Below are 25,296 nucleotides of genomic sequence, written 5' to 3'. Positions count from 1 at the left end.
CTCTCTCTCTCGCTCGCGCTCTCTCTCTCTCGCTCGCGCTCTCTCTCGCTCGCGCTCTCTCGCTCGCGCTCTCTCGCTCGCTCGCGCTCTCTCTCGCTCGCGCTCTCTCTCTCTCGCTCTCTCTCTCTCGCTCGCGCTCTCGCTCTCTCGCTCGCGCTCTCTCGCTCGCTCGCGCTCTCTCGCTCGCGCTCTCTCGCTCGCGCTCTCTCGCTCGCGCTCTCTCGCTCGCGCTCTCTCTCTCTCGCTCGCGCTCTCTCTCTCGCTCCTCGCTCTCTCTCTCTCGCTCGCGCTCTCTCTCTCTCGCTCGCGCTCTCTCTCTCTCGCTCGCGCTCTCTCTCTCTCGCTCGCGCTCTCTCTCTCTCGCTCGCGCTCTCTCTCTCTCGCTCGCGCTCTCTCGCTCTCGCTCTCTCGCTCTCGCTCGCGCTCTCTCCTCGCTCTCGCTCTCTCGCTCTCGCTCGCGCTCTCTCGCTCTCGCTCGCGCTCTCTCTCGCTCGCGCTCTCTCGCTCTCGCTCGCGCTCTCTCTCGCTCGCGCTCTCTCTGCTCTCGCTCGCGCTCTCTCGCTCTCGCTCGCGCTCTCTCTCTCTCTCTCTCGCTCGCGCTCTCTCTCTCTCGCTCGCGCTCTCTCTCTCGCTCGCGCTCTCTCTCTCTCGCTCGCGCTCTCTCTCTCTCGCTTGCGCTCTCTCTCGCTCGCGCTCTCTCTCTCGCTCGCGCTCTCTCTCTCTCGCTCGCGCTCTCTCTCTCTCGCTCGCGCTCTCTCTCTCTCGCTCTCGCTCCGCGCTCTCTCTCGCTCGCCGCTCTCTCTCTCGCTCGCGCTCTCTCTCTCGCTCGCGCTCTCTCTCTCGCTCGCGCTCTCTCTCTCGCTCGCGCTCTCTCTCTCGCTCGCGCTCTCTCTCTCGCTCGCGCTCTCTCTCTCGCTCGCGCTCTCTCTCTCGCTCGCGCTCTCTCTCTCGCTCGCGCTCTCTCTCTCGCTCGCGCTCTCTCTCTCTCTCTCTCTCGCGCTCTCTCTCTCGCGCTCTCTCGCGCTCTCTCTCTCTCGCTCTCTCTCTCTCTCGCGCTCTCTCTCTCTCTCTCTCTCTCTCGCGCTCTCTCTCTCTCTCTCTCTCGCGCTCTCGCGCTCTCTCTCTCTCTCTCGCTCGCGCTCTCTCTCTCTCGCTCGCGCTGTCGCTCTCTCGCTCGCGCTCTCTCTCTCTCGCTCGCGCTCTCTCGCTCGCGCTCTCTCTCTCGCTCGCTCTCTCGCCCCCCTCTCTCTCGCCCCCTCGTGCTCTCTCTATTCTAATTCTAATTAGTGGCAGCTGGGACACGAACATTGGAAGCGAGTCACCTGTACACATGTTTGCGACCTAATTACAAAATGAATTCAATATTTGCACCAATATCTTGGAAACTTGCAAACCAGTGCTACCAAATCCAGGGCGCTGCCCCCCTCTGCTGCTCAATGTTGTTGGGCCTGTGGCGTGGGGATTCTGTGGTTTGGTAGAACTGAGAGAACCCTAGTTTTCTATGCCTGCCTGTTTTTTTTCTTATCCTATATCCTCCATGATCTTCTCTGGGAGTTTGACATTTCTTTAGAAAATTGCTGCCAATTTTGAAATCTGTGGCTGATGCCACCTTTTTAAAAGTAGTGGATATCTCACAACTGTAATCTAATTAAGGGGTTCAGATGACTTGGATCATGGAAGCAAAGCTTGATTAGTTCAAATAACAGAAAAGACTTGACAAAGGGTTTCGACCTGAAACCTTAACTCTGTTTCTCTCTCCATGGATGTGGCCTGGCCTGCTGAGTTTTTCCAGCATTGTCTATTGTTATTTTGGATTTCCAGCATCCGCAGTATTTTGCTATTGATTAGTTCAAGCGTGTCATCCAAATCTTAGATTAGATTACACCCTTCAATCACTCCATTCTGTTATTACTTATAATGTAATCTAGTTATTTTGTTTGCCCTTTTTTTTTCATCCAGTGGCTGGAAGCTGTGTGCTAAATGTTATGTTGCTTTTATTTCAATTTTTAAAAAAGTACTGATGCATTAATTGGCCCAGAATTGGGTAATAATGGCAAACTAACAGCATTCACCATTCTTACCTCTTTGAAACAGACCGCAACTTCAGGATGTAGCGCATGCAATTCTAAATGCGCAAGACACTGGCTGCGTTGTGACCCCCACCCCCATAGCCAGTAATCTGTGAAATCAGTGAAACTGATGAAAACTTGGGCTTTTCTGCAGTAATTTCACTGTTAAATATCCCGTTAAATGTTAGGCCTTGTTAGATTAGGTGTAACTAGGGTTTTAACAGTGTATTGACTGCTAAACAAATGTTATGGCCCTGAAAAACTAATTTTAATTTTGTGGAGTGTCAAATTTCTCCATTATGATAAAAGTTACAATTTTTAAGAAAGTTTGTTCATGAAATTTCAGGTTCTACCTTATCCCCATGTGAGAGCCCCAGTCTTTGTTTTGCTCTCTCTAACATTTTATTAAAAAGTCAGGATAAAAGCAGCTTCTCATTTCCTGCTTCCCTGTCTGTGTGAATGTTGCAGTGTGAGTGCCTGCTTAGACAGATTGTTGACATCACAGCAGATCGCGTTAGGGATTCCCCACTATATTGCACTGAAACCACTTGTGCGTCAAAAAAGGCAAAGTTCTTGCCACAGAGATTGCGAGATCTCCATGGGCAGCTTTCTGCAGGCCCAGCAGTGGCCTTTGTTGCTGACAGCAAGTTCAGGGCCTATGTCTCTCTCCTTGATGTTAATGGTGATATAAGGATAGATTTTAAGATTGGTGTACTTGTTTGTGATCTCAATTTTTGCAAAGCAAAGTGCTTTTTAAAAAAAATTTTTTTTTAATCCAACCGGGGTTTTGGTGTAAATCACGAGCAAGATATGATGTAAAAGAAAGGCTGTTCAGGTTTCTGTGATTATTACTGTAGATTTTATAGTAAATAATCTGTAGTTCATTGCAAGGAAATTGCACACCCAGCAATAATTTGATCAGTGTTTGAAAATGCAGCATTCCTATTTGGCCGAATGCTGTAGAAAACATTGGGGATAACCTCCAAAATGCTTAATGTACAAATCAACTGGGTTGCAGCAGCCTTTCCCCTTCAGCATGTAAGTGGTAGTGGGACGTTTTCTGCTAATGTTTGAGCTAGGGCAACAACTTTTGAAAAAATTGAAAATTAACATAAAAGCATTGTTGTGCCTCAAATAGAAGTTGAAAGATGTGTTGACTAGTACAGGCACAGAATAATATTACTTGCAAATTGAGTAGCAATCCGATTTGGAGGATTGGACTGAACAGCCTGCGTGTGTTCAACACCCCCGGTACATTGCTACTAGTTAATCTGTTGTTACTTAAAACCGGCAACATCAAATAGACTTTGTAACCTAGACTGTAAAATTAACTTAAAAACTTATGTAATGGATTTATTATTTTTTTAAAACAGGATGAAGTAAATGCGCTCTATACAAAATGCCTTCAGTATCTTCTGAGAGATACACGATTGGTAAGTTATTATTCTGTCTGCCACCACCCTAAGGTTGTATTGGGAAGGTTAAAAAATGCACATGTGGTGTAAACTGCTCATCAGTAACTGACAAATGTACTATTCTTTTTTTGTGGGATGACTGTTGCATCTAGAAAATCTTGATCAAGCAGGAGATGCAAATGGCATTGCTGAAACAAGCTGTTGAAGTATGTAACCAAATTCTTCTTTCATTTTTAGAATCAATGTTCATAATTTGGTAATAGTAGAATGCTGAGACTATTATTTATGTTATAATTAACCCTGCAGATGTATGTACTTCATGGTATCCATGATCAGATCTTTAAGAGTGTGGGAACTATAGAGGCCAGTCAGGTATGACCTACTCAGTTAGTTTGGTTTTTTTTTTGACGCTATTGCAGTTTTACATGTAGTACAACTTGATAAAGTTGGTATGATCTTTATTTGGATCCAATTTTAAAAACTTCTGATATTCTCATGTAATTGTTAAAATTTCATTACTTTCTGTAACTGTTGAAGGCAAAAGTGCATTGAAATTTTTAACTCTGACGAGCAATTTTTTTTTAGATAAGTAAAGTTTGCACTAACTGTACTTCAGTGTTAAGAATGTTATCACTCCTTATTGGTTTGTGCTGTCTGGTTATTTGAAGGACGCTGCTTTTAATAAAACCACCCGAGGTTTACAAGACCTTCAACTAAAAGATTTAGGAATCCAGTCACAATTCAGGTGAGATTATTGCTGCTGTAAATGTATACTCAAAGGCTCTGAAATACTAATCTCCCTCAATCTTCTGTGGGTATTATTAAGGGTGCTACTGACAAACAGCTTTTGTGTTGCATCTAATTAACTTTGTTGTTTGCTTTACTTGAATATTCAACTCTTGGTACAAATGTGTTTGCTACCTGGAAATAGAAACTAGCTCTTAATGGCTGTAAATAATTTTCTCAGCAACTATTAAATATGTTTTGGGCGTTTTTAAAAAAAAAAAAAAAAAAAAACCTCACATAGGTGTCTTTTCACCCTTGAGACCCCACATTGAATGTGAAGGTACTTACTTTGCTAGCTGAATAGGTCTTAAGTAAAATGAGTCTGGGCAGATGTGGGCTTTGTATTCCTGTTCTATTCTAAATAAGGTTGTAATTGCAATAAAAGTAAACATGGTAGTGTAGTGAATGGGACAGAATATTAATCAAGAAATAATAGGAGCTTGCAACAAAAGTAATGCAATAATCTTGGGGGATTTAATAATGGAATGCAAGTTTATTTGCATAGTTCTCCCATACTGAGGTTTTTGATTTCTGATGTGCTGCCTTGAGGTGGTGTCAGTTACTGAAGACTTCAGCTGATTTTTAAGAGTGACATCGGCAGAGGTTTAGGAGAAGGTTTCCCACCTTTTGTGGTACAAGGAAACCACAGGAGAAAAAATAGCCAATAGAATTTTTTAGATTGACCAAGATATACTTAACAATTGCATGACAAGTATCTCTAGTTACAGTATCAGAACAAAAGTTGTACATATGTGTACACAATATTAACCCTCTGAGTTTTTTTTACCCAAATAAGTACCCATTTTCATTTCCATGTAAGAATGCAAGTAACTGATTCTGCAGATTTCTTACATTTATATAATTTGTACTGTAAATCTGTAAATGTTGCATGTTTACTGTAGTGTATTTTGAAATATCCAAATTGTAAGATCATTCGAATCTGACACAAAATATGGTTGCAACAAAAATGTGTTTATTGTGTTTGACCAAGTCCAGACACATGTAGTGTCTGTGTTCCCCTGGGTAGACGAGTAATCGTCGTCGATCCTTTCGATCCCCAACTCTCTCCACAAATTGTTAAGGAAAGCTCAAGATCTTTATAGGCCATCTCTCATGACGCTGTCATTGCTGCTTCATTATGGCATGACAAGTGTTATTGTGAACAAGACCCCCAGAAATGAGAGATTTCCTAAAGGCACCGGATGCCTACTTGTTTATCATCCAGTCCTATTATCCCACTTCCTATCTCAAAACCGTCTTGGCGATCTTGTTTCACAATGTGGCCACAAAAATAAGTCAACAGGTAAGAATCACATCCTGCAAAAGATAAACAGCACAGTCAACTAAATTGTACTCTGACACATTAACCCCTGAAGCATCCTGGGAATGAACAACTTTAACCATTTCATTATTTCTAGCTACAGTACAAATCCACAAGCCAGTTATAAGTAAAAGGAAAGCAAAAACCCTAATCATGAGATTAAACCAAATTCTAACCCTACGTATATATGTATATACAACTAGGGTATCTTACAAAAGGAAATCTGGTATTTACAGGTATGCGTTCCCCCCCCACCCCAACCTCACCTTCACTCAATCTACACTGTCCTGTGTGAAGAGATCAAGATAGCTAGCAGATATTTCCATGATTTTTGCCAGTGCTTTTGGTTTGGCAGATATGAGAAGAGAAGGAATCACTCTGTTCCATAAATGCTATCAATTGGTTAATGGTCATGTTAAAGTTCATGATATTTGTATAGCATCAAGAAATTGTGAAATTAATTAAATGTTAAAATGTCCTGATTGACATGTAATTGTATTTCTGGAATATATGTTGAGAAAATAGATTTTTGTTGGAAAGAGTTGGATGAATCCATGATCTTTTTTTCATTCTTGTACTCACTTTAGCGAAACTACACAAAGTGTTCATGAGAGACATTAATAGCACTAAAGATGAATGGGGTATCTGAGAAGGTGTAAAAGGCATTACAATTGTGAAGTGTGACCAAATACTACCCAAATGTTAATAGTGAAATAATTGGGACATGGTGTAGTTTGAAAAGAATAATGGCCCATAATTTCTGATAGGAGGCATCCTGTTTCCGGATGCCTCCTATCGGGGAAAAAATCTACGCTCTTACCTGAGGGCTCCCGAGGTCCGGACTCTTCCGCTCCTGGGCCTCTCCTGGTGCGTGCGCGCAGAGGCCCAGGTATCCCAGGGGCGCAGGCGGTTCGCAAGCGTTCCTGGGATCACGTGGGCCAGGCGAGCCAATGGGAGAAGGGAATCCCCCTTCATACTTTTGACAGACCTGTCAAAAGTATGAATGGGGATCACTGAAAAAAGACATCAAAGCATTAAATACATTTGAAAAACGTGATGGTTTTTTAAAAATGAGTTAAAATTACATTAAATTAAATATTTTAAACATTTAATTTTTTGAAAAAAATATTTTTTTTACGGGGCTAAAAACAAACTTTTTTTTAAAGTATTTTTAAATTATAAATGAATGAAAAACATTTTTTTACTTTTTTAAACTCTTATGCTGGTAAAAGCAGGCCTTACGCCTGCTTTTACCAGGCGTAAGATTTTTAAGGGATTTCAGCGGGCAGAGGTTCTGCAGAAAGTGGAACTCTCCACCTGCAGAAGCCCTTCTCCAGGGCAGGTGTCCGATCTGTCAAGAGGATTCTTGACAGATTGTAAATGCCGGTTTTCAGCGCATGCGCTTCGCATACCTGAAACCAGCATTTGTGAGGTCCCTACAAGTGTGTACACACCCGTAAGGATCGGAAATTACGGGCCAATAACTCTTCAATACAGGGCTAATGGAAATACATTGTCTGTGATCTCTGCTAGTCAAAGAGTAGCTCTTCTCATATTAATACTAATTGTGTTATACAATATTAACTTATTAATAGTAATGTGTTGATTTGAAATTCCCCTCCACCATTTTAGCAACAGTTTAAAATAATGCATTGGTTATTAATAACAGAATGTGATTTCAGTGGAAAAGGGTGAATTCAATCGCCTCTAGGTTTTTCCTTGCTCTTTATTATCGGTGTAAGATTCAGAATAGCCTTTCACTGAAATTAACATTGCATAAAAATGCTTAGTTGCATGAAATATGAAACATTCTTTTTTGACTTACAAGAGCCTGCTTGAAAATGGTAAATTCACTTGCCAAGCGGGTATGGTGTAGGTTTGAACGTGAACCAAAACTGAAGTCTAATATAACTTTTAAAGTACTATTGTGTCATTTTGGCAGCCATGTTATTTCTCTGTATTTTCGACCCAATAAAAAAATTGCATTAGTGTAGTGAAAATAATGTAAAGAAGCAAAGTTCTAAGCTGATGAGTATTGTTTAATATTTCAGTATTAATATACCTCGTGCCAAGCGGGAGTTAAGTCAGCTGAACCGGTGTACTAGTCCACAGCACAAGCTGATCTGTTTACGAAATGTGGTACATGCGGTCATGCAGTCCCCAAGCCAAAGAGGTCAGTATTTTAGGAATGGTTGGAAAAAAGCGGTGTTCCTGCTTTGCTTTATACTGTAGTTTTATTTTTCTTTGTATTTGGATAATCTTCTATAGCTATAAAAAATATATAGAATTATATATGTAGCACAAGGACTCCAATAGTGGCCCGGAATTTCCTGCAACAACGATATTGGTGACAAACGCCATAAGTTAGACCATTGTATGCCCTGATCCTCCAGTGGTGAATTTGTGCCTCAATTTGTTGGAAAACTGATTAGAATATGCCACAGCGAATCAGAATCGGCGCAGCCAATGACTTTTATCTGCAGAGAGATGGAGACCAGGGTTCCCCCACCATATGCACTTTGTGTCTGGTGTCTGTACCTATTTTAGAGAATGAAGGTTTCCCTGCATTAATAAATGAAGCTGTCACCATTGGATCTGAAAAATGCAACTGTTTGATAAGTTTGAATTTGTTCTGTCCCAATTGGAAAGCGAGAACCAAGATCTGCCAAGTAGTACATAGTGGGGCACTATCCAAGTGACATTTAATTGAACTTATTCTACTTCTATTCCATGTAGATATAAATAATAAAGGACAAATACACATTTATATATAAGCCCAAGCTCTGGATGGTTCATTTTTGTGTGTGCACCAGGATGTCAAGCTGAATTTGATACTTCGTGTGCTCCAGTATATTTCATGAGAATTTAATATGAGAAAAAGTTATACACTTATCAGAAAATCAATCCATAACAAATAACATGAGATAAACTGCAGATTTAATAGAGATATCCTATACAGATAACTTTACATGCTTAAAAGTAGGTGTTTAGTCTGGTGCTATAATCTGTGCAATCCGACATCAGCACTATACCCATTCCTATAATGCACCCACATTACTTCATGCATTATCATTGGTTGTGGGCTAAAATCAATCAGTTAATGGGATGCATGTATTTCATTGTCAAATTGGTCCTGGATGATTCAAATAAATGATAAAGAAAACGTTACAAAAGGTATGCCAGTAAGTGTGCTGTTGCTAGCATATTAGTGCTTTTCCCACCAATGGAAGTATTATCAGTGGAACAGGAATGTTGGCATGCATTATTTCAAAATTAATATACTGCAGCTTTAAGGTTTATTCTTTAGAATAGTAATAACCAAAGAGCCTTTGGTTTCCAAGACTGAACAAACATTCAGAAATCAACCTGAACTAGTAGTATTTGCAAATGCTAATTATGTAATTTGCTTTTATCATTATCACTGGGAGAAGTTTGTTAAATCTTGGGATTATTTTTTTTTAACGGTCTCAGCGACAGTGGCAATCACAGTAAGGTAAATTCAGCAAATTCCTGGTCACGATTGATTTTTAATGGGGGGCGGGGGGAGGTGAAGCAATGATAATTAACTGTTTTGGCGAGGGGAAACTGAGGAGCGGCGCAATAGTCCCAGGAATTTATGGTGTGACGTAAGTAATAGTGCCAGTCACTAATTTCCTGGGACTTTTGCACTGTACAATGAGCGCTGTGATGTACATGTGCCATTACAATGGCGCGAGTCTCCAAAAATACTGGCCTAGAATTTGCTGGGACTCTGTTTGCAATATATTCATCAAGCTTGATTGTACAATGTTTGTCAAAAATTTGTTTTCTATTTTCAGTTAATTTACATTCTATGTCTGCTGATGATCTGCTGCCTGTTCTGCTTTATTTACTGGTCAAAACAGAAATCCCTAACTGGTAAGTTTATGAATATTCAAACTAAAATGGCGATCTGTCAGTGTTAATAAGTTTGGGGAGTAAAACATTGCATATTTCATGACCGTTTACTTACATCCTTGTACTTAAATTCTCCATGTGTTTTCTGGAAAAATATTCTTTATTTTGCAAGTTACTTTTTTGTTGCTGCTCTGGCCTAAGGCATCCCTTGCATAGTTGTATCTCTAATGGCATATGTACATTGTTCATTACTGATGCCTACTTGCCATATAGTGAACTGATCCCTTTGTACTGCTGAGGTATTTTTTGTTTTTGTTTTGAATTGTGCCATTTGAGTTAACGGAAGCAGAGACAAAAATGATATGAATCTATTATAAAATGTTTATATAAACATTTTTCTCATTACAGGATGGCCAATCTCAGTTATATCAAGAATTTTAGATTTTGCAGCGCAGTAAAGGATGAGCTGGGATATTGTCTAACTTCCTTCGAGGCCGCAGTAGAGTATATTCATCAGGGCAACCTGACTCTTGGTCAGCCTGTAAGAGCCCTTATACATTATTGAACGATCTCTCAATGTCCATGGCTTTCATTTTTGTACTGTTCTGTTCAGGCAGTATGTGCATCTGCAGGGTTTTATAGATTATAGAAGATAGATGTAATGTACTCCAGACAATGAACTTTCCAAAACCAGTGCTGGATTGTGCTAACTATGAATAAATGGTATGTTCAAATGATTTTGGACTTTAGACCAATGCATTGAAAAAGGTGGTTGTTGGTTTTTACATTCAACGGTTACTGAGCTTAATGAAATGGTCCAGAAGATAAACACCATCATTGAAAGTTTTTTTTCAGACTTTATCGGATCACCCTTTTAATCTGCCTCTCACACTGAATGCACTCTAGACCGCCAATTGATTTTCCAAGTCGTGATTATCTGCTCATAGAGTCCTTATTGCTGATCCATTTTCATGAATGCTGTAGGGATAGCATAGTCACCATGGTTGCATACAAAGTTGGTGAGACCTTAATAAATTGATTTGGTCTGTCTTTGCTATGAAGCATCTATCCTTTTTGAAATATCTCTCTATTAAAAGTCTTACAGAATGTGCGCACCATATGCAAGTTTTATGCCTATTTTGCCACACTTTCCCACCCCCCCCCCCCCCAACTTATCTGTCACACTAGAAATTGCTACTTTCAGTGGCATTTTCAGCACTTTCATCTACTTACCTCTGACTGATTTATGCCATGATCACTTTGTTTTGAGCCTCCCAGAAACTTACGTCTGATTGGCTGAGTTGACCACATGGTTAGCTCCCAAGTTTTGTCCTCCCCAGCCATGACGCTCAGGTCCATCGTGGCTATTAATCTATCAATTATGGATGCCGCCACCACCACCCCATTTTCCCCCTGCTGCTGTCATGCATTTCTGCCATCACCACCTGTTCTTCTCGCTGACTTTACAGACAGTCTAAGCTCACTATTGGAGGATGTTTGCCGGTGGTGCTGTTGCCTCCAGAGAGCCCAGGAAGCGATTGACTACTAGTCTGGGGGCAGCAGTTCTATTTCTTTTAGGCTGCAAGCCCAATACAAGTACACGGGTTGTATCCACAACCATCATAACCACAGGGATAATTTTACCAAATCACGCTCCTAGCACAGATCTTCTGCCGGAATGAATACCATGAAACGAGAGGGACGCTGCTCGTGATTTTCTGTCCATCAAAAGTTAATGGACGGAAAACTGTGGGGATCACCAATATGTGCTCTTGGCAGACGAAGCTCCATGCTAGGAACGCAAAATCATAAACTTGCCCCAAGCATTTCTGTTGATGTTTGACCTACAGATTGTGGGGTGATGGGTGCATCATACAGGATTTATTTATTGTAAATTTTCTCACCATATGAATTAATAGTGCAACTACAGAAATGTTTACAAATTAGCAACCAAATAAATGTACATTTGGATAAGTCCAACGTGATAATTAATGTGTGTTTGTGTGCAGCAGAAGTAAACAGTTTGAATTTATTTTTTTAAATGTATTATTTTCATTTGTCTTGTTTTTGATAATTTACTTCTGTTAACCAAGTAAAGCAAAATTTTCAACAGCTTAACTGTTCTTGAGTAATGTATCCTGCATGTTTTATATAGGTTTTAAAGCAATCAAAGTAATTTTCTACTAAATTTGAACACCTACCTTGCACTTTCAGGAAAAATGTAGCATAAAGATGAATGAGCAGTAGGATCTGTTACCCTAATAACTTGTTGTAATGCGAACCTTTTTACTGCTGTGTGTGGCTCGAACATTTCAGGATCTTCTGGTGTTCCCACTGGAGTTGACATTTGTTGTGTTGCCCAGCAGGTGTCCTGTCCAATTTTTAGTTTGTTCTTTGTGTTTTTTAGTTGAGTACACCATGTATTACATCTGATATGAATTACACAACAAAAAATGTCACCGATTGCATTGCTATGAAATAAACTTTTATTTTTTAATCGTCCTTTTTTTATAGGGATCAGGAGAACTAAATGATAAAGTATTTTTTAGAGAGAGGATGAACTTGCTGTCCCAGCTGTCTGCAGCTCCAATCGATTTCTTGTTTGAGGTAAATCTGAATTATTTCTGTACAACAACCATTTGATTAATATCAATTGCCAGATTTGATTTGTAAGTGTTTTGGACTGTAATTCTATTGTGTCCTATCTAATGGCTGTGTGAATAGTAAATATGAAAATTATTAAATGCATAATGTGCCAGTAACATGGTAGCTGCATAAAAATCTTTGATTTTGCACAGATACTGTTTTTAAAGGTGATCAGAAATGTCATGTTCAGAATGAATCTTTTGTGGTTAAAATTAGTTGTATTGTCTGCGGTACAAAACTTGGGTATTTAAAGTCTTAACGAGAAAATTATATATTTATTTCCAAATATTATTAAAGCAGTTGAAGGAACAAATTTCTCAATTATGCATTATTATTTGTAGCAGTTTCTTGACTGAAATTTTTTAACTTGAACCCCATATGATACCTGTGTGCTTAGCGTCATGCAGTCAAAGCTTATAATATGAAATCATTTATTTGTAAAATGGTTATAATATGTTTCCTGGTAGAATAGGGAAGTGAGAATGTCATAATCAGCCTCCACCCATATTCCAGCAAACAAATTGCACTATAGCTGTTAGAAGATATGCTATTGTCGTATAGCCATCCACAAGGTCATTGCTGTTCCATTGGGTTTGAATTTCACAGGGCCGTGGAGGTGGGAATGGAGGCGTGTGGGGTGTTAAAATTGCATAAAGTGGCGGGCGGGCTCCATCCCGCCTCCAAGCAATTTTCAAGAAATCGTGTTTACTGCTCCCGTCTCCGTCCTGCCTCCAAGAGGCGGGATAGGCCCTTAAGGCACTTAACAAGCACTAAATTGCCTCTATTATTCCATTTTGAAAGGCCTTTGTGATTTTAACCCTTTTCCCACGTGAAGCACACCAGCTCTGAAACACGACGGTGAAACCTGGCGGGAGCACAATTGGATTGCTGCCTACTAGCTGCAGCTCCACCATTAAATAGGATATATGATCAGCCATCATTTGCAGGTGGCAGGACTTTGTTGTCTCGGGTCTTGGGGAACTTTTAGAAGGCATAACCACAGCTGTGTAAGTTTGGAGCCTGACACCCATCTCCAGTGTGACCTCCTGGGAAACCCCTCTCGCCCCCTTGACTGAGCGCTTCTTCAACTGAGGCATCTACCAGAAGCATGGGAGCTATTTACTTCCTTCCCTTCTAGACATAAGATGAGGACGAAGACCAGCCGCGGCACCAGCAGAACCATGAACAACAGCAGCAGCAACAACAGGAGCGCCAAGCTGCTGCTCACTCACCTGAAGCTGCACAGACCAGAAGGCGCCAGCGCGTGACCACATTGCTGCCTGGGATGCAAGGAACGCACTCATCTTGGCCAGATTTGCTTAGCCTAGCCAATCAAGCACTTTTGCCTCGCAGCTTCTTACCAGAGCATCGACAATGGCCAAGAACCAGTGGATTCCTATCACACTGACCACCATACCGACAAGTAATCCTAAGCCCTCAATGTGGAAGTCCCATTAGCGAAATGACACATGCTACAACTGCAGCAGTAGCCATCAGATTTTTTATTTACAGTAACCATCTGATGGCTTTTTAACATTAAACATCAAATTTCACCCAAGTGACTACCTTTGTGACTATTTGTGCAGTATCTTTCTCTTACGCATGCTCCTATGTGGTGCTTCCCCTGTGGCTTCAGCAGATGTGGCGGCCCCTTGCTCAGTTTCTTGCTCCTGTCTCGACACCTTTGGCGGGCGTCCTCCGAGGTTGCGAACCTGTGAGGGCTTGCCAACAGTCTGCTGCTCTTGTGGCTGTGCAGGGGTTGTGACGCCGATCTCAGTTGAGTGTGGACTCTGGTGGGGCTCTGACCAAGGGCTCTGCAGTAGCATGGAAGTGTGAGTGCCTGGAGAGGAGCCCCCACTTCCTTGAAGTCTGCCACCAACTTCCCTCTCATGGGTCAGGACCACCTCAGCGCTTGCAAGTGGCTTGAGAGCACCTTGCTGCACATCAGGGGGGCCATGGGGACCCGTATCTGCACTGGCAGTCCTACTCAGAAGGACTTCCATGAAGGTCTGGTTTCTCTGTTCAATAGATGACCATCGCTCCTCCAGAGATGTCATTCTATTCAGAACACTCACCATGTTTTCTGCACTCTGGCGACTTATCACCTCCATGGAGGTTGCCATCCTTTCCATGGTGATGCGTTCATGCGCCAATGACTCCACAAAGGCTCTGCTCATGTTCGCAATGGACTCCTCCGTTCGCTCCACACTCGCAGCGACCCTGGAGACAAAACCTGCCGGAGACGCCTGCATCTGTTCCTGGAGTTCCAGCACCGCTGATTTTATGGATGGACCCAGAGGCAGAGGGTCGACATGCAGCTGAGCTGAGTTGGGAGAGTCCTGCGCCCTCCAACTAGGACTCTCCACTGCTGTCCCTGCCTCCACCATCTGCTGATGCTCATTTGTGAACTGTGATACACCAGGTGACAACTTTACTCTATGTCCTGAAGGACCCACCGAGGTGTGAGTGTCTGCGCTGGTGCAGGGTGCGCTTAATGCTGATGACTGAGCGCCCTCAGAGGTTGCAGCTTCCTCTGAGGAGTCTGGAAGCTCAGGCTCTTCCTCCTGGACAGTGGGGACGGGGGCTCTCGATGGTCCTGTGGGTGAGTAAAGGAAAGAGTCAGAGATGTGATGCCAAGGTTACATGCGCATTGCAGATAATCATAAGTCCATCTGTTAGAGCTTCAGAATCATTATCAGCGACTCAAGCAATGTCAATGAGAGAGATGGAAAACTATTCTGTCACCAACTTGCTGTGATGCACCCGTCTGTCCGTCCCCCACTTGCGCATCGTCCTCCACTCCCACGATCTCCAGGACCGCATCCTCCCAGGGGGTGAGCTGGGCTACTGAGGGTGGACCTCCTCCTGTCATAGAAACATAGAAGATAGGAGCAGGAGTAGGCCATTCGGCCCCTCGAGCCTGTTCCACCATTTAATGAGATTATGGCTGATCATCCAAATTCAGTACCCTGTCCCTGCTTTCTCCCCATATCCCTTGATCCCTTTAGCCTTAAGAAATATATCTAACTCCTTCTTGAATATATTTAATGAATTGGCCTCAACTGCCTTTTGTGGTAGAGAATTCCACAGGTTCACCACTCTCTGGGTGAAGAAATTCCTCCTCATCTCTGTCCTAAATGGCTTACCCCTTATCTTTAGACCGTGACCCCTGGTTCTGGACTCCCCCGCCACCGGGAACATCCTTCCTGCATCTAGTCTGTCTAGTCCTGTTAGAATTTCATAAGCTTCAATGAGATCCCCCCTCATTCTTCTAAACTCCAGTGAATATAAGCCCAATCAACCCAATCTCTCCTCATAGCCATCCCAGGTATCAGTCTGGTGAATCTTTGCTGCACTCCCTCCATGGCAAGAACATCCTTCCTCAGATAAGGCGACCAAAACTGCACACAATACTCAAGGTGTGGTCTCACCAAGGCCCTGTACAACTGCAGCAAGACATCCTTGCTCCTGTCCTCGCTCTTTCCCTCTTATTGTGAGCTCTCTTTTCCTGCAATGAAGGAGACAAGTGGAGGTTGAGTGAGAATGAAGGAGTGAGTGTAGAGAATCCATAGCATAGATGCTTAGAAGGAGACAAAGATGGAGTGAGGTGGCAAGACCAAGGGCCCTCCCTGTGTGTTGTCAGTTGTTTTCATAGCATCACAGTAATAGGGAGTGTGAGGGCTGTATAGTCGAATAGTTAGGTGAATGTGACCATAGAGAGGGAGTGGGTAAGGGGGCATGGTTGCCAGTGTCAAGTGGGATGTGGAGGAAGAGATTGCTAAAGCTGAGTGCTGGTGAGGAGAGGCAATGAGGATCAGATTGAGGGTGATGGAAAGTCATACTCACTTTTCCAGTGCGCAGAAGGTCATGAAACCTCTTCCTGCACTGAAGCCAGGTTCTGCGGGTTATGGACAGAGTTGACCTCCTGATCCACACAGCCTTGGTCTGCTGGGGAGGCTTCTTCCTCCCTGAAGAAGGGAAGAGCACCTCTTTATTGGCTCTTGCTCCCTCCACTAAAGCTGCAAGGCAACGTCATCAAACCTGGGAGCAGACCTAGGTCTCTCGCTGGTCATTCTGCCTCCAGGTCCCTCTAACATGAAATGCCAAAAGGTTGGCAGTCTGCAGAAGAAGCAAGGCTTGTTGCAGACCTTAAATGCACCAGCAGTGATTATGTCATCGGAGGCGACTTTCAGACTGGAAAAACTAATTGGGCCATGGGTTCCCACACGTTGGAACTCAATTGCCCACTTAAGTTAAAATCGCATCATTCTCCCACATCGATTTAGAATCGGGTGGATAACACAAAAAGCGGATTACACGACCCCAGCCTGCCCCAGTGACAAAATGCAGCTCATTGTGTTTGTGATTTTCACACATGAGTTTTTATTTTGAATGTGCCATTTGGGTAAGGTGTGGAGCAGAGGCTACGTATTTCACTAAAGGGAGTAAGGCAGATCATGCATCAAGTCACCATAGCTACTCCTTTGCAGCAGTAACAACATATATAGCACCTTTTTTAATGTAGCAAAAATGTCCCAAGGCACTTTAAAGATGTAAGGGGAAAAAATGGATGCCGAGCCACAGAAGGAAAGATTAGAAGGGCTTGATCACAAGCTAGCAAATGTCTAGAAGCAGGCTGGCTGGCTGGCTTTTTTTTACACCAGAGAATGGGGTATTGCATCTCTTGGGAAGGGAGGAAAAGGAATGAAGAAATGGGAAGAAAACCCTTTACAAAGTGTCTGATTGTGTGCTTATTTCTTGCAGCACATTGCAGCTGGTAATTGGGCGGAAGTGGAAGCATTGTTAAGTCAAGGTGAAACTGATGAAGACAGTGTTCAAAAGATGTGCCATCCCCTCTGTTTCTGTGATAGCTGTGAGAAACTTGTGTCGGGGTAAGGTGGTGATTAAATAACGTAAGGAGCTGACTGATATTTGGTCAACATATATAATGGTATGTCTAATTTGGAAAAAGACTTAAATATGTAGGTGGTCTATACGCTAGTATGGCATACGGTGACAATGTTTTTGACACACAACTTGATACCTTACTGATGATAAAATGTCTATCAATCCTTCAGTGACCAAGGCTTTGATAAATCTAATTTGTGTGTTAATTTCAAGAATATAATGTAAGAATACGAGGTGCCCTTTGCTTTTATAGGTAGCTAAGGATAGCTTGTGACCTCATTCTAAGTTGACCCATTTTTACCTTCCACTGGGGTAATCTGGGTGGGATATCTGGGTAGAGCCTGTTGCCAGGAAAGGACTCTAGACTGCCTGGTGCTTCTGGAGCTCCCGGCGGAGTCCATACATTATCTGTTGCAACTGGCATATATCAACAAAGTGTTTCACAGATATGTTTGTGGTGAGGATTGTAATTCACCACAGGAGAGGGGATTGCATCTTCTTGCAGCTAGCTGTGACTGTTTTATTAACCTACGCGTAGCGGGGATTCATTCTCCAGTGGTTAGGCTCTGTAGGCACAAGTGTAGAGCTGAATTGTGAATTGGGTCTCGTCACTTGGCATGTGGTCACAGGATATCAAGGGTTAACTTCAGTTTCATTGGGCTGTAAAAGCACCACAAAGGTCAGTGACTTAAATATGTAGGTGGCCATGTTTAGGACCCTGGAAACCTCACTGACTCAGCTGAACCTGAGGGTTGCCACCAAAGCGTATGGTTCCTAGCCTGTGCTTAACTGTACCAAAAACTTCAACTTGCCAATGTATTTTCCAGAAAGCACCTGCTCATAAGGAGGCAGCGACGGGTGCCTTGATGGGCCCTTCAGAGAATGCCAAGAAAGGCACAGAGGCTCGCCGTGAGCTTATCCAAGGGAGATTCAAGCCTGGGGTGGCGGCAGGAGGGTAGGAAGACAGAGGAATGGTGAAGAGTTGAGGTAGAGATTAGAGGAGAGAAATGAAAGGTGGTATAACTGGGTGACAGGAAGGGGAGGAGACCGGTCTGGATTGACCAAAAGGGGATAAAAGAAGAGGGAACAAAAGAGAGTAATGGGATCGAGTCTGGAATGGCAGCAAAAATGCTAGAACACAACTATCAGTAGCTAAAAAGGCAAATCTGTACTGCTGGAAGAGCCTTGCTGCTGCTAATATTTGGGTGAAAGGAATGCTACAAATGGCTGAATTTGAAATTGGTTTAGTAGTAATGTTTAATGGTCAGGCAAAAGCACTGATCAATTGATCTATTAGTGCGATACAGCCAGAATCAAGGGAGCTTGCATGAGCTAGCTGTTTCAGCAGAGCTAAAACTGAGCCACGGTATAGTCCAGTCTTCACCCTTTCCAAGGAGCACAAAGGGAATTTGGGAGCTTAAAGCCAAGGAGTGTTTGCAGGCTGGATATACTCCACAGACTTTAAATTTCACAATTGTAAGGACAAATTTGTTTTATTTTCTGTATATAAGCCTGTAAACTGCTGATTAAAGCTTTTGCGTTAGTGAATTGGGTGTCTGACAACTTTTCTATTTTGTAGACGGATGAATGACCCATCTATTGTCACTCCATGTTCCAGAGATGACCGGGGTTATACGCCATTGCACGTAGCTGCTTTCTGTGGTAAGCACTGTATTTGTGCTGTGATCAGACTTGTACAGATGGGTAACTTGTATCTTTTTTTAAATCCTCAGATTTGAAATTAGTCTTAATATTTTAATTTAAACATTAAATTGTGTAGTGAACTACATAAACAGCACATTGTTAATTCGGCACTGACGTACAATAGTTTTGTTAAAAAAAGAATTCTAAATAATAATTATTTATCCTCCAGGCCAAGCATCATTGATTGACGTGTTGGTGTCAAAAGGAGGTGCAGTTAATGCTACAGACTATCATGGGTCCACCCCACTTCACCTATCCTGTCAGAAAGGGTATCAAAATGTGACCGTAAGCAAATCAGACCAAGAGTTTCAAGACATGCCTGAAAACTGATTACAGTCTTTCTGCTTTTATTGTTTTAAGTAAATGCAGTAAAAAAAACACATTCTGTTACTTTTTGTGCATTTCTTTTAAGCTTTTGAAAGGGAAATTAATTGGCTATGAAGCCACTGTTTGGTATTTGTGTTATACACTGAATATACATAAGGGATAATGCCACATTTCTAACAGGAAGCCGTACTCACAGGATATGTGGGTCGGAGAATTGGTGCTACAGTGTTGTAACCCACAGACTGGAGTAAGAAATTAACCATAGAATGTTTTTGGTTGAATATTTAATTTATATTGCATGTAAAAATAAGAATACCACATTATTGATAACATCTTAAGTGCTCATTTTAATAAATTGATTAAGTTGCAGACAGCTTTTAATCCTCTTTTATTATATAGTTGCTTCTTCTGGATTACAAGGCCAGCACTGAAGGTCAAGATAATAATGGCAATACTCCACTTCATTTGGCTTGCATGCATGGTCATGAAGATGTAAGTTTTAATAAAAGTTGAATTCTATTATTCAATTTGTAGTTGATTTACATAAACATGGTTACAAACGCTACTCCAGGAAATGCACTCGGCTACAACAAAAAGAAAATACTGCAGATGCTGGAAATCTGAGATAAAAACAGAAAATGCTGGAGAAACTCAGCAGGTCAGGCAGCATCTGTGAAGAGAGAAACAGAGTTTACGTTTCAGGTCAATGACCTTTCGTCAGAACTGGAAAAAAGCAGGAAATGGAACAGATCTCCCCCCTTTCCCAGCCTCTTCACTTCCTTAAAAATCTGTTCCATTTCCTGCTTTTTTCCAGTTCTGACGAAAGGTCATCGACCTGAAACGTTAACTCTGTTTCTCTCTTCACAGATGCTGCCTGACCTGCTGAGTTTCTCCAGCATTTTCTGTTTTTATTTTATATTAAATGCACTCGGCTGTTTACCTCCACTACAGTTCCCACTCCACAGCATTCCATAGTTAGCCCCATCTGCTCCTCTGTCCTCCCTCTTCTGCCCCCCCTCCTCCAGCCCTTATCAGACTCTCTTCCTCCAAGTCCCACAATTGGCTCCTTCGACCTCCCCATCTAGTTTTTGACCTTTTAATGATCTCTCCTTAGCTTAATACTTAACAATATCAACAACAACAAAGATTGCATTTATATAATACTTATAACGTAGTAAAACATCCCAAAGCATTTCACAAAGGTGAAATCTAAAAATGGGCACTGAACCAAAGGATGGTTGACCAAAAGCTTTGTCAAAGCGGGTAGGTTTTAAGGAGGGTCTTAAAGGAGAAGGGGAAGTGGATAGGTGGAGCGGTTTGGGAGGGAATTCCAGAGCTATGGGACCCAAGCAACTGAAGGCACAGCCACCAATAGTGGAGTAAAGAAAGGCAGGGAGAAACACACGAGAAGCCAGAGTCAGAGGAACGAAGATTTGGTGAGGTGGGAGATGAGTCAGAAATGGCACATCAGGTTTGATCTATGTAGTGAATTGTTTTTTTTTTTTTCAGTACAGGTCCTGATCTAAAACTTTGTCAAATGCAGAATATAATTGGTTTGTACCAGTACCAAAATGACAGATTAACTGGTTTTAATGAACGCAGTGGGTATAACAGGAAAATGGTGTCTGACTGAGAAGAAAGCAGCATCTGATTTATGGAAGCAGAGCTGATCTGCCAAAGTAAAAAGCATTAAACAAAAATGCTGTTTGACCTCTGAATTTATCATGTGATTTCTACTACATTGTTAATTGTTAGTGAGGTGTTTAAAAATGTCATGTAGCACCAATAAACCTCAGTATACCTGATGTCAATGCAAGGCTTCCTCCCCACCGCCTTATTTTCTCCTCTTACCTTTTTTCTCCAGAAACTGCTGCCTCTTGCTGAGGTCTGTTGGTATGTTGCCCATGTAGCCACTATTCATCTATGAGCCTAGATAGCGATCAAAAGCAGGAATTCTAGCTGATGGCATTGAGTTTTTCATATTTTTAATTGGCACTGTCCTGGCGGAGATCTAACGCAGCACAGACCAGGGATATGGAAATTTGCTGGCTTGTGTGATTGTCTGGTGCATATCCATTAAAGAGCTACAGTGCTAACCCAGTGAGAAGAAGTGGGAAAGAGCATGGGAATGAAAAACAAATTCAGCAGACCAAATGCATGTCTCCTTACTGGTCTACTAAGTCGTGGTGCTGTACTTCGACCAAGTCCTTATATAGATATACATATAACAGCACAAGATACAAAAAGTGCAATCATTTACTAAAGGGAATCAAACCTAATAGTTGAATAGGTAAGTTTACATTTGGTCTGTTCCTGAAATTACTTTTTACTTCTTCAATTTTATTAAGTGCAAAATTATAATAAGGGCACAGATTTTTTAGTGATTTGAAATGCTATTTAAGCAGCATATATGGGTAACTTTCTATTTTAATACTTTTCTTTCTGCCCCCTCCCATTGTTCTCTTACATAATTGCTTGTAATCTCCCTCTTTATATACATGTCAAGGGTCAGGGTTTGAATCTGGCCCAGACAGATAAATTGAAGGTCTCCTCTCTAAGAAAGAAGAGAAATAACTTGCATTTATATAGCAGGACATCCCAAAGCACTTTGCAGCCAGTGAGGTACTTTTGAAGTGTAGTCACTGATGTAATGTAGGAAATGCAGCAGTCAGTTTGCACACAGCAAGGTCCCACAAACAGCAATGAAGTAACTGACCAGATTATTTGTTTTAGGTGTTGGTAGAGGTAAAAATCTTGACTGAGGGATCTCCCTTGCTCTTCTTTGAATATATGTTGCCTGCAATGGGAAAATATTTAGTCTCTTTACCATACTGATGTCTCTTGTGAACTAAATTTTGGGAGAATCTACTTGCAGCTGATTTTTCAGGATGTTCTAACTGGTAAACAAATTCAGTTACATATTAACTATGTTTTGGAAGCTGTAACACATAATGTAACCATAATTTATTGATACTTCCAGCACAAGGATCTTGTGATAAGGGAAATTAATTGACAATCAGGAAAGTTTGCTGTGATTGATTTGTAAGTACATAGGGCTGGATTTTGATACTGGAGGCGTGTAGGAGGCGGGACTACAACTTTTGGGGTTGTAGTCCCACCTCCATTGAGTTGTGGCCAACCCACGCAATTTTCACTTGATTGACCTTGTTGAGCCCACCCAGCGGGCTCAGCAGGCCAATTAAGGGCCACCCGGCAACAGGTGATGTCACAGATTGACATTTCATCTGTCAAGAGCTTTTGACAGATGAAATATCAGCATTTGACAGCTCTTTGAAGCTGTCAAACACTGACAATCTGTACTCTAAGTTAATTCCTTCCTCTCAGGCTGATTGAGATCTCTCCAGAATAGAAAGCTGAATGCTGCAACTTTTGACAGCTCGCGGCCATTCTGCTTTCTGTGCTGGTGAGATGAGGGACTCCCGAGATCTGAAGGAAGGAAGGCAGTAAAGGTAAGTAAAACTTATTTAAACACACCAAACACACTTACCTCTGCACTCATGCACACATCACTCACCTGAACACCGGACATCTCGAACCCTTCAGCCCGACGGTCCGCCTCGCTAACTTGGCGTGGTTTGGAGCTGTCGGGAATCTCACACTTCAGGGATAAAAATAGGGATTAGGCTAAAAACTGCCTGTTAACTACCTGTTAACAGGCAATTAATTGGCACTAATCCCCTTCCCGCCTCGGGGAGGCGGGTCCCAGCACAGGTCGGGTATCCGCCTCCTTTGAAACTGGCATGGAGGCGGGTTGGGGGCGGGATGGGTTTGTGCCCCCCGATTTCGCAATTTTAACTCCCCACACGCCTCCAATCCCGCCTCAACGACCCAATGAAAATCGAGCCCATAGTGTTTGTTGAGTACACTTTGCTTGGCCAGCTTTAAAATTTCCTGGTGAGGTGATCTTGCATAAATATTTAGATGGGATAAAAGTTACAAGCAAAGACTTAAATACACAATGTTTGTTCTTTCAGTGAAAATTAATATCGTTTTCTTTTCATTATTTGCAGTGTGTCAAAGCTTTGGTGTATTACCATTTAAATGCCTGTAAATTAAACATGACAAATGACAAAGGTGATACACCTCTCCACATTGCAGCTCGATGGGGTTATGATGGTATCATTCAGGTTCTGCTGGAGAACGGCGCTAATAATGAAATTCAGAACAAGATGAAAGAAACACCTTTGCAATGTGCACTCAATTCTAAGGTAGTATAGGCTAAACTGTATATCCATGTATTGATGCTGTCTGACATTAGATAAGATGCTTATATTGTGAGATCACGTAATTTGTCAGTGCAAACCAGTTTAGGAGGTGTAAAGATTATTAATATAGAAAGTGCTGATTGGGAAACAGCTGAATTTTATGTACGTTTCAATGTTGAAAATTAGGTTGCAGATTCTAACTTATTATTAGTATTATGGTTATTCTGGTTAAAATTGTATTTTTGTGTCTCCAAATTCAGTCAGCCCTTCTGAAGTTCTAAAATCACACTGGTTTGCCATTAGACAGAAATACTCCAGTAATCAATTATATATTTTAGGCACAAAGATTGACATGTATCTAATCTCTCCTCACAAAGATGAAGGGAAGGGATGGGATGGAATGGTTTGCATGCATTGCCTATTTGAGAATCAACTTTTCAGAAATATCTTAAACACTTCAGTGGGTTTTAACTAAGAAACAAACCTGACTTCTTCTCATCAGGTACCAGGTTATCTTTCAGCAGTGTATTAATTGGGGACTACACACTCGTGCATCCAAAATGCTAACTTTACCAATTCAGTAACTTAAAAACGTTTTAGATTTCTAAGGGGATATGTGATATTTTTCTCTCTCTGATTGAGTTCTCCTCACAAATTGGCACACTAGTTTAATTTGATCCTTAACGTCTTGCTGGTGTAGTAAAGTCTCTTTATAAAATGAGGTGGCATGACAGTCATCTTGCCTGACAGATCTTTAAAATAGAATCTTTAAAATTAGGTAGCTAACCAGGACGTGGTACCATGTGATGGAGAGATGTAGATTAGAATTTTGTGCTTTTTGCAATTCCCAATCTGTGGGATTGTGCCAAGGGGAGGCTTGGTGTGTCCCCATGGGCTGAGAAAATAGGGAGAGGTTTCATCACGTGCCTTGTAGTTCCTTGCTAAGAGTGGAATTGATGGTGGCAGATTGGCAGGAAAACACTCTTGGCCACAGGATGTGTGCTGCTTCGGAGAGGTTATAAACATAAGGCGAGAATTGAAGGGAACATCCCTGAAATGCAAAGATAAAAATGGTCAAATTTAGAAAGAAGAAAGAAAATGAGGTGAATGGCTGGGAGGAACATAACGCAATATTGTGTCGCTGATTCTTGTTCGTTTTTTGACTTTTTGTGCTGTAAAATATTTTAAATCTTACATTTTAATTTCATGCCGAAGCATTTAGATCTACATACTAAATGAAACAGTATTGTTAGCTGTTGATAAACTTTTGTGTAAAAATGATGTTCTCTACCCTTGCAGATATTAGATTTGCTGGAATTTACCTACCTTGGTAATGACAGACGACAGAGCATGCCAGAGGTAACTATCGTTCTCAAGTTGTCTATCTTTTTAACTTTAAAGAAAAAGAGCAAGTTTAAAGCAATTGAATATATCTTGTGGGCTAGAACATATAAATACATATATCCACACAAATATATATTTTTATCCTCTTTAGTTATCGTGCTTGCATTACCATTTTCTAAAGCCTTCAATTTAAATTTCGTATCAGATTTTAGTAACTTTACAAATTCTATTATTGAGTAACTTATGCTAACTTGGCCATTGTTTTCTATAGTCTGTTGGCAGATCTCCTCAGCCTTCCACTGACACTGGTAGTCAGAAGTCATCTATTTCCACTATTTCCTCTGTATCGGTTGCGATGAGGCACAAAGAAGAGAAAGGCAAATACAAAGAGGTGAAAGCTGTTTTATCACATCAGCATATATGTGGAAAAATTGTCAGCAATGAAGTCTCTTCAGCCACCAAATCTAAAGGTCTGCTAAACAACACTCACTGCCTTGTTTTAGCAGCAAATAGGCCATATGAGAGTGAATGCTATTTTCCCTATATTTGCAAAGGAAGCAAGATGTATAATGGAGAATAATGGAATACCAAGTTTATTTGGAAATGTTCCACACAGGATTATAAACTAATTATTCCACTGCCCCAACATGTAACCAATTTGTATTCTGCACAAA

The 25,296-nt window shown here is 41.6% G+C and overlaps 1 protein-coding gene across 1 annotated transcript in view; it reads left to right on the top strand.

Moving 5' to 3' along the window:
• ankrd27 (ankyrin repeat domain 27 (VPS9 domain)) overlaps positions 1–25,296 on the top strand; it is a 115,005-nt gene that overhangs the window by 34,637 nt on the left and 55,072 nt on the right. The window contains 15 exon segments of the mRNA XM_085991572.1: positions 3,443–3,502; positions 3,637–3,690; positions 3,791–3,856; positions 4,153–4,229; positions 7,643–7,764; positions 9,410–9,488; positions 9,876–10,008; positions 11,982–12,074; positions 16,878–17,005; positions 18,601–18,683; positions 18,895–19,010; positions 19,452–19,544; positions 23,084–23,281; positions 24,578–24,637; positions 24,894–25,013. Of these exon segments, the coding sequence (XP_085847698.1) occupies positions 3,443–3,502; positions 3,637–3,690; positions 3,791–3,856; positions 4,153–4,229; positions 7,643–7,764; positions 9,410–9,488; positions 9,876–10,008; positions 11,982–12,074; positions 16,878–17,005; positions 18,601–18,683; positions 18,895–19,010; positions 19,452–19,544; positions 23,084–23,281; positions 24,578–24,637; positions 24,894–25,013 (1,482 nt within the window).

This window comes from Somniosus microcephalus, chromosome 6 (genome assembly GCF_052327205.1).
Source record: "Somniosus microcephalus isolate GS21.2 chromosome 6, FLI_Smic_1.0, whole genome shotgun sequence".
In the NCBI taxonomy this organism is placed as follows: domain Eukaryota; kingdom Metazoa; phylum Chordata; class Chondrichthyes; order Squaliformes; family Somniosidae; genus Somniosus; species Somniosus microcephalus.
This window is presented reverse-complemented; position numbering and strand designations above follow the sequence as displayed.